Source organism: Botrytis fragariae (assembly GCF_013461495.1).
Source record: "Botrytis fragariae strain BVB16 chromosome Unknown tig00000251, whole genome shotgun sequence".
Lineage (NCBI taxonomy): Eukaryota > Fungi > Ascomycota > Leotiomycetes > Helotiales > Sclerotiniaceae > Botrytis > Botrytis fragariae.
Window position 1 is genome coordinate 704,382 of NW_023501003.1, and position 14,422 is coordinate 718,803.

The 14,422-nt window shown below is 28.1% G+C and overlaps 2 protein-coding genes across 2 annotated transcripts; one reads left to right on the forward strand and one right to left on the reverse strand.

The window, feature by feature from the left end:
• Nucleotides 1–1,872: 1,872 nt before the first annotated feature.
• Bfra_011795 (uncharacterized protein) lies at nt 1,873–4,151 on the forward strand (the record flags this gene model as incomplete). The annotated part of the gene is made up of 4 exons (XM_037342121.1): nt 1,873–2,328; nt 2,381–2,463; nt 2,520–3,454; nt 3,538–4,151. 4 exons carry the CDS (start codon nt 1,873–1,875, stop codon nt 4,149–4,151), a joined length of 2,088 nt encoding a protein of 695 aa, XP_037188201.1.
• A 7,441-nt stretch (nt 4,152–11,592) lies between these two features.
• Bfra_011796 (uncharacterized protein) lies at nt 11,593–12,048 on the reverse strand (the record flags this gene model as incomplete). The annotated part of the gene is made up of 3 exons (XM_037342122.1): nt 11,593–11,745; nt 11,785–11,848; nt 12,029–12,048. 3 exons carry the CDS (start codon nt 12,046–12,048, stop codon nt 11,593–11,595), a joined length of 237 nt encoding a protein of 78 aa, XP_037188202.1.
• Nucleotides 12,049–14,422: the final 2,374 nt, after the last annotated feature.

Sequence of the window (14,422 nt, forward strand, 5' to 3'; positions counted from 1 at the left end):
TGGGGCTTTCTATTCAAAATTGGTGTACTCTTTAGGAAGCTCATTAGATCCATAAAACTGAGGTCGTGAATTGAGCATTACTACTCTGTGATCGCTACATGTCTTGCTCCTCTCCATCCCCTTGTCAAGGAAGACCACGGACAGTGTGAAACACCCATCCCGTTCTGTATTTCCTCTGAGCATCCTGAATAGTTTTACCTCGCAGCCGCCTAGCACGCATTCAGTGAGCAATTCGACTCGGAAGATAGGAAAAAAAATGCCGTGCTGTGCCACTGATGTGGAGCTTTGAGTGGTAAAATCACAAAAAAATACTTGGCATGATTTTACTCCTGTTTAAGATGGAATTATAACTTTAATAAGCTTGGAGGAGGATAACTACTTAAGTCTCTCAATTAAGAATGCTTGGGAATCAAGGAAGTGAGAAGTACGTATATCTATATAGAAGAGGTGAATAAAAGTTGAGATTGTCCGTTGCCAGGGCCCTAAACACGGGCCAATCTAGCTAGCGCTATCTGGAGTTTTCTCCCTGAGTGCAGCCCAACAGATATCGATGCGATACTAGAGATAATCAATCCAGCACCTCCCTGAAGATCTATGAAGAAATGCCCTTTTCTTTTCTCAAAAACTTCTAGAGCTGTTGCCACATTCTTCATCATATGCGGATCTTCTTACATTGGCAGTCATCGAAGTTCACTATTGATGTCCCTTATCCTGTACAATGAGGGGTAAGCCAAGGCCAATATTATTGGACCGAGCACCACACCACATCATTTTTGATTCCGTGGATAGTGTACACTGTACAAAACGATATCAATAGTATTGACCAAGATCATGAACGATATAAATTTTCAGACCGACGACAATCTATGCTCGACATGATCATCTCTCTTCTGAAAGGTGTATCTTACAGGTAGAACAAAAAAGATCCTTGTTCTGCCCCCACGTCACTACATTTATCCCCGCAATCTAGCCAATGAAATACACCAACAGTTGTATCAACGAAACACTATCTGCCTAGCAATTTCCTAATTGGCATTTCTCTACATGATATAGCCTTGATACCATGAGAAAAGGTGAGAGTGGCTTCAGCAAGACGGAAAAACGGATACATAAAACTCGACAAGATCGAAGTTTGTTTGAAAAGACCATAACTTCGATGTTTGCTAATCATACGTGAGAGTATCTCAAACTTGTCAGGTCCTCAAATGGATGTGTATTTCAAGTGTTTTAATTCACTAATCTGTTCGAAAATTGAAATTGATCAATGATCCAATTTAACGGAGAATTGTAAAAACAAAGGAATCTTGAAATATGCCTGTTTTTTCGTCCTACTAAAGAGTAAGTATGGAAGGGCTGGACGTAAACGAAGATCGAGAAGTGATGTGAAAGGAAGACTGAGAAATTAATAAAGATGTTATTAGTCAGTATCATGCGTATCTCCAAGTAAGAATGAGTGGTACTGAGAGTTTGGGATGCATGCATGGGTTGAGCAAGTCACATGAGCTAGACATAAGTACACTTTCCTTGATTTGTGTGATTATGATGGATAACTTATATACATACATCTTCTTATTTTTTTTCTTTTATCTTCATTATTTGCCAAAAAAACTTCGGGCTTGATCATGTCAAATGCTTTGTACGCCAGGATTACGTCGCTGGCTGAATGCCATACGCCAATCCAGCTTCATGAGAGTCCAAATATTTCCTCCTCGGAAAACTTTAAGAATCCTGTACACAAATCAGAGAATTCCTCGGAAGAATTGCTGCGAGAAACCACATCGCTCAGAGTTTCAAATTGGGGTTCTGGCTTCAAAACACCTATGCTAATGTTTTGTTTCTATACTATCGGTAAATTTCTTGCTATTGAAAAAGATGAGTGCAATCGCTAAAATATACCATCTAGCTTTGGCCACAGCATTTGCTCATCTGGTCCTATTTTTATATTTGGATGGGAAAACCGCCGATGGAACAGAGAGTGAAGTCCCCAAGCAATCCTATGTATCAGCAGCCTCGATAATTCTTGGAAACATTTTCACGCTTTCTCTTACTGGATCGGTGACAATTGTTTTTACCCAATATCTCTGGTATATTCTACGAACTACGACCCTAAAAGTTTCTACGATAGAGTCCATGTTTGCAATGCAAGCTAATCCTCTGCTACTACGCGATTTTAATGCTTGGCAGAAAGCTCCAATTCTGGTAGTTCTTGTGGTACTTGTGTGGTTGATGAATATCGCTGCCAGTTTCGCGCCAGGGGCTCTGATAGTTGGCCCAACAACCAGATATTCAAATCAGGTTGTAGAAGTTCCTACATTCGATAGCTCCTTTGTAAGTTTTCGTTATACTGCCGGATGTTCACTTTACCACTGACACAACTAAGATAGGCAATGGCTCTGGCGCGGACGCCAACAAATTCTCTTTGGATAAATTTGACATTAATGACTATGATACCTTCTTTCCTGTGTATGTATCATGTACAACCAAAAGTCCGATCCATAAAACTGATCATTTAATTCCAGTTCAACTGCGGGAAGCTATTCACAGCCATTACAAAGGCTCGCTGCCTCAACTATGACTGCTGGGAAACAAAGCACAATGCAGTCACCGTGTGGAGCCAACTGCTCATACACGTTAAACCTTGAAGGTCCTTATCTCCAATGTGATAGTCCAAACATTCAGTACGGTGTATTAAACACGACCAGCTTATCGTGGTCCGATAACTTCCAGTCGATCGGTCAAAACATTACATTTGAAACACATGATGATGGTATTGATCTTCTCGTATGGAACGCATATCAAGGTTTCTTGTTCGACCCATGGGTGGGGGGGAGTAAAGAAGCGCGAGCGACGGCTAGCCAGATGCATATTATCGCTCCATCTCAATTTTCGACTCAAACGATCCGACCTTTGGGTATGCGAACTCCTGCTGTAAGAGAAAGCGGATCTGAATCTAATATTTTTGGAAGGTTGGTTGCCGTAGAGGGAAATTATATCAATTGTTCGGCTGCAACGGCTACGTACAATGTGTCATATGTGTATGAAAACAACATTCTATCTACCAATGTTTCTGTAAGTTCAATTGACATCATAAAGAATCTTGGAACAACGAAGGAAATGTCCAATGTGACTCAAGAGTACGGAATAAGTTGGCCTGGGTTCCTAGTCACTACAGCAAACAGAACTGAGGAATGGTTGTTGGGTCTTGGGAGCTCGTATCTAGGATACGAGTCTGCAAACTGGACGAGTGATTGGGTATCTTGGTATAAGAATCTGCAAATCATGGCTGTCATCAACAGTATGACTAGATTACTGAATGGAACCTATCCTGTCGAGCTTATCCAATTTGGTGACGCTACAAGTTCTCTAAGTCCAGCCTACGGAGTGGGGGTCGACGTTTGGGGAACTGAAGTGTCATGGGTTGATTTTCTTGATGTATTTCCGACAAGTTCTACATGTGAGTCTCGCTGAATAATCCGCTCGAACATTTCATACATAGCTCTTGAGAATTTGTCCGTCAGACTAACCCTTCAATGCCAGACGCGGATAGACTCAAAAGTACACTGATAGGCTATACAACTTTCAATGACAACTTCGGAGATTTTAATGTAACTGCTTACTCATGGGTTAATGACCCTACTGAAAACTTAAAGTATGATAGCGTCTCATTCACCGTAACGCCCGAATCTCTTAATCAGCTTCTTCAAAACATCACACTCAACATGATTAGCGAAATTGGCTGGTGGTCTACACCTGCAAACGTTACACAATGGGAATCAATCAATACATTCCAATTTTCTAAGCCTCTAAATCTCATACTACCCTACTTCATCTCTCTTTTCCTCGCAATCCCAGTTCTGGTCTTAGGTATTTGGTCCCTGCACCAAAATGGAGTATCAGCTATGAACAATAGCTTTGTACAGTTGCTAAACACGACGACTGGAAGTAAAGAGTTGGAGAGAGCTGCGGGGAAAGGTTGCTTAGGAGGTTATGATAATGTATTGGATGAGTTGATGGACTTAAAAATTAGGTTTGGGGAGTTGAAGGGTGTGGAGCGGGGCGATGAGAGAAGTAGCAATGGCGTAAGAAGAGCGGGGTTTGGAACAGAAGAAGAGGTTAGGCCATTAGTGAAGGGCGAGAATTATGGCTTTTGATGTACGTTTGGTGATTGATGATGTGATGATTCGAGATTCAAAAGATGTAACCGAGGGCTCAAAATCTGATTTTCTAGTTTCTATTCTTGGGCTGTGAGTCTCATCATTTGTGGATGGATAGTCAAAGACTTGAATGGATGCTTAATCATAGGGCTGGCTGTCCAGGCATTTCTAAGAGTCGTTGGATCAAAGGAGCCTTAGATAGAATAAATACGCAGTTAGTAATAAGGAAGAAGGGTTTGGGAAAGTAGCGGAGATTGTACTTGTACCTTATTGCATAAAGAAATCGACGCGAGTGGGGTATCTGTCGCAAACTGTAATGTAAGAGTCCTGGTCCTTGCTTACAGCACCCCTCTCAATTTATAATTATTTTATATTAAATTGAATAATTACTCAATGTAGTAGGCTATGCGCTTAGCAGGGGATAAACTAGGCTTGATTAGGAATAGTACTATTAATAATACTATATAAGAAGCTTAGACTAATAGAATATAATAATAGAATTACTATTTATAAAAAGATTAAATTAATCTTTAAATATATGTATTATATTTAGAACATTAGAAAGTAAATATTAGAATTAATCTTTTCTATAGGGATACAAGCTTTCATTTTATGCTTTTTTCAACCCTCTATATATTCTATAATAATATGCGTATATACTATATTATAATTTAGTTTTGATTTAAAATTAAATTAAAGATTAGATTATAGATTAGATTATAAATCAGATTATAAATTAATTTTTGATTTCAAATTAGATTTTCTAATAAATAATATTTATTGTTAGAAAAGGTACTTATACCGCATACTACGCTATGCTATATCGGGATTAGCCTGCATGTAACTCTGTCGAGTCTATACATATATATCGTATCTCTATATAGAACTTAATAATATTAAGGCTTTTTCATTAACTCATATATAATCTTTTAACATTTATTATTGTTGGTATCACCATGGGGATGGTGAAGTCAATATAGTACTATGATTTACATTATTATAATATTGCTTAAGGTTCTAAAAGTTAAGGCTATGAAATATATATATTATAATACCAAGATATTAATACAAATATTAATATAATTATATAATCTTTATTCCAACACTAGTAATTCTTTAAAGTTATTGGATTGTATTTTTCTAGTTAATATCTCCTTGTCTATATAACCACCTTTCCTTTTAATCTTTTTTAACTTATTTAGTAATTTTAATTTTTATAATATTATTATTAATCAAATTCTTAAAAGCTTGATATAACTTTGATTTAATTATCACATCTACAAAATTAGATTCTTTATCAATCTATTTAATCTCTATAATTTCTTGTTTCTCATATACCTCCCGAATCGCTATTATATTAATTATTAGTTTTTTTTTATTAGTAATATTAAGCTTTATAAGATAGTTATAAAGTGATTTGAAATTAATACATATAATTAATAGAATTTTATAATTTAGGAAGATTTTATTAATTGTGTTTTTGATTGTTATGTTAATATTAAAACCTAAAATCATACCATAAAGTTTTAATACTAATACATTTTTAATAACTCTCTTACATTTAATAAATAATTAGTAAATAATATTAGCTTTATTATACTTATCCATTAAAATAACAATATATTTAATCTAAAAGAATAAATCTTTATTGTTAATAAAGGATACATTAGTAAATATAATTAATTTGAAAAAATCCATATTTAATAAAACAAATTGTAACCCTCTCTTCATATTATCAATTTGTTATTGAATACACTTATTAAAAAAATTGGTATCTTCTTCTTTTAGATTAACAATTTGTACAGTATAAGATAAATCAAAAGCTACCTTTGATTAATATATAATTACAATATATACTCCTTAAGCATATTATACAATATATTAATTCTTTACTATTATTGACTTTCTCAGTTTTCTGTATATACCATATATATTGAATAGTTTTGATTTGATTAAATGTAAGTTCTCACATTGCTTCTATTAATTGAAATAGATTATACCATTATTTTATTAAATAATCAAACCACCATTAAATTTGAATAATATATTTAATATAAATATTTCACATTTTTTTATTATAAACTTAGTATTATTAAGTTTTTTCTATTTACAATCTATAAATTTATTGTTAATAATAATAAGTGTATCATCTATTTGTAATTTGATAATATTAAATGTTATATTATCCTTGATTGTATATAAAAAATATAGATTATAAGTTAACTGTACCATTTTGAGAGCATTAGTATAATATTTATAATAAATATTAAACCAATAATTGCCTACTTCCAGGATACTATATAATAGTTATACAACTTACAGGATAAAACCCTCTAAAATATCCATTTTTACTAATAATTGTATATAAAACTTTCGAATTAAATTTGATATCAATTATATATATATTTATATAATATTATAAATGCTCATGGTTACCTCATCCTTAAATAGCATAACTATTATTGACAGTATAATATATTAATTAATGTATTATATTGTAAATAATTATATTAAAACAATAGTCTTTCCTTAATCTTTCTATATTTATATAACTAGTCAAAACTTTGAAAACACTTTGTTAATTCCTTTATTCTTAATTTTATCAACAAATTGTAAATTGAATATTCTAATATCTGTGGGTATATTTACAAATTTTATAAATTAAAAAATGTTATTTTTTATAAGTTTATTAATTTCTCTTCACCTTAATTCAATAAAGATTATTAATGCTAATATATTAATAAATGCTATATAACATTCGATATATAAAATAGTGTTGTATTTATTATTATTTAGAAAATATATTATTAAGTTTGATAGTTTTGTAGGTTTTGTAAAATTAATATCTTTCTTTTTGTTTAAGAAAAAGATACTAAATATAGAGATTACAATTTGAAGAATTGATTATTATAAAGATTGGGGGTTTTTGAATAAATCCAAAAAGGACTTCTCTTAATTCCTACTACATATAATAGTAAGAATAAGAAAAGATTTTATTTTACTAGATTTTGATAAAATTACATTATTTACATTTTGAAGTGTATTTCATATTATTCATATATAATCTATTTCTCGCATAGGTTTATTAAATAGATTAGATTATAATGACTCTATTACGGGTACATATAGTATATAAAATACTGATTATACCAATTTGATAGGTTACTCATTTTAAAACTGATTTTGAAACTGGTTTTGTTTCTTTTTTATATATGGCTTAATTTGAGTTATACGGAATTCTGTTGGTTCGCTTGTTAGTTGTATAGTATATATCTCATTTTTTATATTTAATAAATAATATAGATTTGTCCATTCTTTATATTCTTTCCATACCCAAATCTTCAAATTAATAAAAAGATTATATAGAGTTATTATAAATAATCCATTACATTAATTTAGAGCATCTGAGATTTATTTTATAGCTTATAGTTTGTTTATTTTGTTCATTACCTTTTTGATCACTATTTGTCATTATAAAACTATAGATACTAATAAATCGAAATCCGTTATCCATGAATATACTCTAAAAACTAATAATATAGATATTAATCTATTTATGTTGGTTTAAGAAGGATACGGAAGACGTAGTACCTACAAATGTAGGTCCTAAATGTCTATATTGTATTCTATCTAAAGAGCTAGCTATGTACAGGAAGTAGTAGATCTTATATAGATCTATTGAAAGAGCTAGTCTCTTTCGCTTTCGCTTAGGGCTTATAATATAGTAGCTAATGAATTAAAACTATTCATTGTATGATTAATATTCATATACTGGAAACTCTCTTTTTATGGTTTAATTTATTCTTTTATTAGTAAGGTGCTAAATCTTATACTAAGAAATGCCCTTTCTTCTTATCTATTCTATTATTCTATCATTCTATTCTCTCTCTACTCACCTTATTGGTTTAATGCTGATTTTGTTTGTATTAATAAGATTAGATAGAGCTTGATATGATTTTCCTTTAGTTATTACATTAGTCAGATTAGTAAGTTCATTAATTCAGATAACTTCTATAATCTCTTTTTATTCATAAGATTGATATAAAGCTATAATATCAATTATTAGTCGTTTCTTATTTATTATATCTAGCTTTGTAAGTAAATCATATAGTGACTTTGAATTAATATATAAAACTAATAGAATTTCTTTATTAAGGATGACATTAACTATAGAAATAATTGCAATTCCAATATTAAATCCTTAAACTAACCCTGTGGTGGCAGAATCCGTGGTTGACGAAGTGATCCTTTCGTAATTGCCATAAATTCTACAATACCTTCATTATGTATTGAATAAATCGTTTTTAAAGTATTAATATGATCAATCTAAGTCTCCATACTTTACGAAGCTTATTCTAATCAATAAGTTCTTAGTGAATTTCTTGAATTCTGGAAGGTTAATTGAAAGTTTCGGCCTGAGGCAACAATTATCTGTCAAGTAGAAAGCTTCTAGGTTTTACTTGCTTTTCAACCCCCCCCCCTCTCTTCCTCTTCTTTTCCTTCTAAATTGATCTCCTGTTAGATTTCAATAAAAGAATAGAAAAGTTCTTTTAGGTGTTTCGAATAGAATCTATTAAGGATTACTAATCTTTCTGTTATACTTCTATTTATTGATTTGAAATTTATTCATATATAGATTGAAATCAGGTCATATTCTTGTTTATATGATACATTCTGTATTGCATAGCATAGTGGTATAGCTTGTGATTTCACTTGAAAGCTCTCTTGTAGGTTTCCCTCATGTGATGTAACTTACCAAAAGGACTGTACTCCCCTTTAAACTTTCGGCTAATGCGTCCCGCCCATCCCTTAGCTCCTACGCTCATTCCCCTTCTCCCCTTTAGCTCTTATTTACCTCTTTGACCTCCTACGCACATACCTTTCCGTCCACCTTCCCCTCAACCCTAATATTCGAAAATCTTGAAAGCTCTAAGGCCTTTCAAGGTCCTCATTTTCTTTTTTTAATCAAAATTCAATAATAAACGGGTCGCAAAAAGAACCGATTTGATTCGTCAGTGACGAAGAGCTCTATTCGTCACTGACGAATATATATATCAATATCGTAATGTACGAAATAGAAATTTGTATGGGGATTTATATTGAATTTATCTTCGTCCGGAATATTAACTTTGCCACCACAGGGTAATCTATATAGTTTTGAAGCTAAAACGCTATGTATAACTCTTTTGTATTTAATGGATAACCAATAAATAATGTTAGTATTGTTATACTTATTCATTATAATAATTATATAGTCTATTTGGAACAAATAATCCTTATTGTTAGTAAAAGAGGCATTAGTAAAAACAATAATCTTAAGTAAATCCAAATCAAGTGATATATAGTTAAGTCCTCTAGCGGAGTTTTCTTTTTGCCATTTGATATATTTATTTAATACCATAATATTATTTTTAACCAGCTATATTGTTTATACTATCATCAATAAATCAAAAAATACTTTGAGTTGATATATAGTTATAATATATACACCTCAAGCTTATTATATAATATACTAATTATATATAAAAGCATGTTTTCAAACTTTATCATATATACTATAAATATCTGTAGATTCTATAGAAATAAATTGAAGATTAGTATATTATTTCTTTTAATTAAAATAGATATTATTATCCTTAAGTGTAAGAATAATACCATTGAATTTCAATAAGTAATTATAAGTTAGCTCTTCTCAATTCTTAATCATAAAATTAGTTTGTTTAAATTACTCTTTTTTAGCCTAAACAAATTTGCTATCTCTAATAATGAGTATATTATTTATTTGAAGTTTGATAATACTAAATCTAATATCCTAATTATTAATATACAAAAGATAAGGATTATAAATAAATTATTATATTTTAAGCTTTTTGTAATAATGAATATAGTATATCTTAAACTAATAATTATCTGTCTCTAGAATGCTATATAATGATTTTACAATAAATAAGATTATATTAGTTAATAGATTTATTTCCTTTGAAATATAGGTATAAAAAGTATAATATAAGTTCAAAATTAATTAGATATATGCTTAAGTAATATCTTGAATATATATATTTATACTACTTATCTTTCTAATACTTATAGTTAATAAAGCTAAAATATATTAATATAATCACTAAATTATTGGTGATTATATTAAGATAATTGTTTTATTTGTATTATTGTATACTTAAATAATTAATTATAATTTACAAAATTTAGTATTTATTCCTTTATTTTTGATTTTATTAATAAAATATAATTTGAAAATGTATATATTTAAAGGAACTTCTAATAGTAGTATAACTTTGAATATATTCTTAATTGTCAAATTATTAATCTTCTTCTTTTTGGAGTTTTTATATAAAATTGGATTTAGGAGATTAACAATAAACTAATCAATATATTCTTTTTATATATAAACGCGAATCTGGGGTATAATAATCTAGGGAAAAGATTTTAATATAAGTATTAAATTATTCTTGAATAGATCTAATAGAGGTTCCTTTAAATTCCTGATATGTGTAATAGTTGTTTCAAAAGTGGTAAATATAATCTTGCTAGATTCTAGTAAAGTTATTTTATATCTCCCAAGATGACCCGGAATATAGTTGATTTGGTTAATATGGTTGATTTGGTTGATTTAATTGATTTGGTTAATTTAGTTAATTTGATTAATTTGGTCGATTTGGTCAATTTGATTAATTTAATCAATTTGGTCAATTTGATCAATTTGATTAATTTAGTTATTAATTTGATTAATTTAGTAATAAGGCTTTATTAATATGAATCTAAATCTTGTAGATCTATAAAATAGATTAATTATATATATCTTATTATCTATATTGAATAATAAAAATGGTCCTTTTTATTTGTTAGAAATAGTATTATTACTCTTTTTCTATATTAGAATATTGTTATTTGAAGATAAATTATAAAATATAATAGTTAAAGAGTCATTGTATATATTCAAAGCTTCTTATATTTTTATAGAACTATATAATTTATGAATCTCTACTATAACTTTAAAGATTGCGATGGCTTACTATTGAATAATAGATGTTGGAGGATTAAATTCAATTATTTTAGGAAATATACCGAAAATAAGTAATATTGATATTAAACTATTTAATCTAATAGTATTATTTATTGTTTTTATAGTTATTTGAAGTATTATATTCTTGTTAATACCTAAATTATAAGTCTTATTATAAATGATTTTATAAGATCTATATAATGATATATAAAATCTCTTAATAATACTAATCGAATAATATACTTCTATAAAAATAATTTTTATTTGAATGAATATTGACATAATATATTATTGAAACTTTTTTCTAATAAAGTTAGTATTTGTATTATAGATAATATATTCTGGAGAATTAATATATATATTGATTCAATATTTGTAAAGTTTATTTTATATATACTTTGTAGATATATTGCTTAATTATCTAGCTGCCTGAAAACGTATAGTTTTATTGATAATATATAAGATACAATTATTATTGATGTAAAGTATATCAACTAATATTATATGATTAAACTCAAAGTCCTTATCGGGAATAAAGAACTTGAATCTGCCTAGTGATTTTCTATAGATCTAGTAATAATAACAAAACTTGGTAAATTGTTTGATTACTTTGAAATCTTTATTATATCCAGAGCGTTTGAATACCTTATAAAACTTGTAAGCAAATAAATAACTGAATTATCTATGAATTCATTATAACTCAGTTTTTATAAATAAATACTCTCCACCACTAATAGAATTATAAATGATATTCTAAAGATTAACCTTCTAAAATAGAAATACATAACCGAATTATTAAAAAACAGGTAAAATACATTTAGATATAATAATAATATTATTGATATTATTATACTTGAACTTAAGCCTATCCATATTTGCTAAATATAATAGAAATGGAATATCAGCTTTCATTACATTTCATTCTACTATTCCAAACAAAAGATCTATCCAAAAGGAACTAATAGAAATAGTTACATCAATACCATATCACACTATCACTTGCCCAATGATTACAGGGTTATATTCGATATCCTCAATTGTCTTCCATACAAGATATTGATTATATCCAATAGTTGATCTTTAAGCAATACTAATGTCAATTATAATATCAAAGAATTTATTAATATAATATTGCTTGATTTCTGTAATTAATATTTTAACTATTAATATATAAATGCTTACCATATTATTAAGAATGATTACTACCTGAGATTCATTATATATACTTATTAATATAAAGAATATTCTAAACACTTTTTTAATATCACTATTATTATTATTAATGAAATATTGATCAATAAAATAATCTCCATTATCATTACTATCATCCCGATTACTCTCTTATCCCATATCCATAATAAACTGATTATAATATTTCTGAAAGCTTTTATTATTAAAGCTATTATACTTACTATAATAGTTTGTCTTAAGTTGATCTCTTTTCTTTTAACTATACTTATAATATTTGCAGTCTTTCTTCTTATAACCAGAGAAATAGCAATTATCTTTACCTTTATTAAATAGCACAGGAAAAGATTACTTTCCATTATATTTATTATATAGTTTTCGAAAAAAGAAATTCGAGAAATTATTATTATAAAAACATCGATTAATAAGAAAGATTTCAATTACTAATATATATTGTTTCAGGAACAATTTTTAATAAGAATTAATTATTTACTTAATCTGATTAATAAAATCCGGGATACCAGCATAAAGATTAGATATTACAATATAATATTTAGGGATACTATTATACACAAACAAAATCTTAATATAGTATAATTAAACATTATATATATTCTAAGAAATAATATACTATAAATAACAAAGATCAGTAATTATTTTATTAAACACATTTTGGAGATCTACATCAGGATTCTTTTCAATATAAATCTTGAAAATAATATTATTTTACTTAAAAAGTATATTTTTTTGATACTTAAGTCCTTCAAAGTTCTTTACCATTATATTATATAATCCTTTATATGAATTAAAAAGATTACTAAGATTTACTTAATAAAAGTCTCTAGCTACTCCAGAAAATATAATTAGAAAAGCTTTTGTTATTAATATAATAAGCATAAACATTTTATAATAATATTTATCGAATATAGAAATCTTTAAATCAAACGAATTATTAATACCTTTATATATATTATTATCTTTATAGATCTTTGAGAAATCAATAAGATAATAGCTTTAATCATATTAATTATTATTATTGTAATCAGAATAATCGGAATAATCCAACTTTCTTCCATCTCTCCCACTATTGCCTTTATAATTGTCTCCATTATCATTATTATCAGATTTATTAAAGTTGTTTGATAAGCCTTCTAATACTCCTGGCAGCATAATTTTATCAAAATCTGGTATACTTACACCACTTTTCCTTAATGTTTTGTAATCTTTTGAATTATTCGATTTCTTAATAGGATATGAAGTATTATTATCTTCCTTACAATTCCTAAGCTTATTACTTTATAGGTTTATACTAAGTCCAACAAATAAAAGAGTTTATTTTGTAAATATAAATAATTATATCTCATTAGTTTGGTATTTGAGAAGTTGATTCTTAATCTAATTATAATATTTTTACCACAAAAAGACTTTTAGGAGAGTATATTCAATATTCATACTAATATTAATATACACATTATAGCATCATAGAATCTTACGGAATCGATAAAGTATTATTCTCTCAATAAACTCGAAAGCTTGTTTTTTAAAATTCTTGAAATTATATGTGATTATATCTTGAAGTGATATGTTAGTAATTTTAGTATTAATATATTCAACACATTTGAACTGGAAGTATCTATTAACATATCTATAGTTTATAATTCTAAAAGAAAATCTTTTATAAAACTTTCTTGCTATAAAAAGATCTTCTAAAAAGATATAGTTCTAAGATTTACTAATAAGAAATATATCAATTAATTCCTTTGATTCGTTTTTTATATTAGAATTATGGGGAGTGTTGAGATCTGAAAACATTTTGTTGAATATAGAGAGGGCGAGGAGATTGTATTTCTGATTTTGTAATTAATCGATATTAGTTTTGTTAAAGGCTCCTATGACTATAGGTGTGCCTAGTAGTATTAATAGTTGATTAAATTATTTATCAGTTTATCTAAAACTAACATTAAAAAGAGTCCCTCAGCTTATTATAGTATTAGTAATAAAAGTGGAATAAAAAGAAAAGATAAAGAAAGTAAAAGGGAGTAAGAGGGTTTTTTTGAAT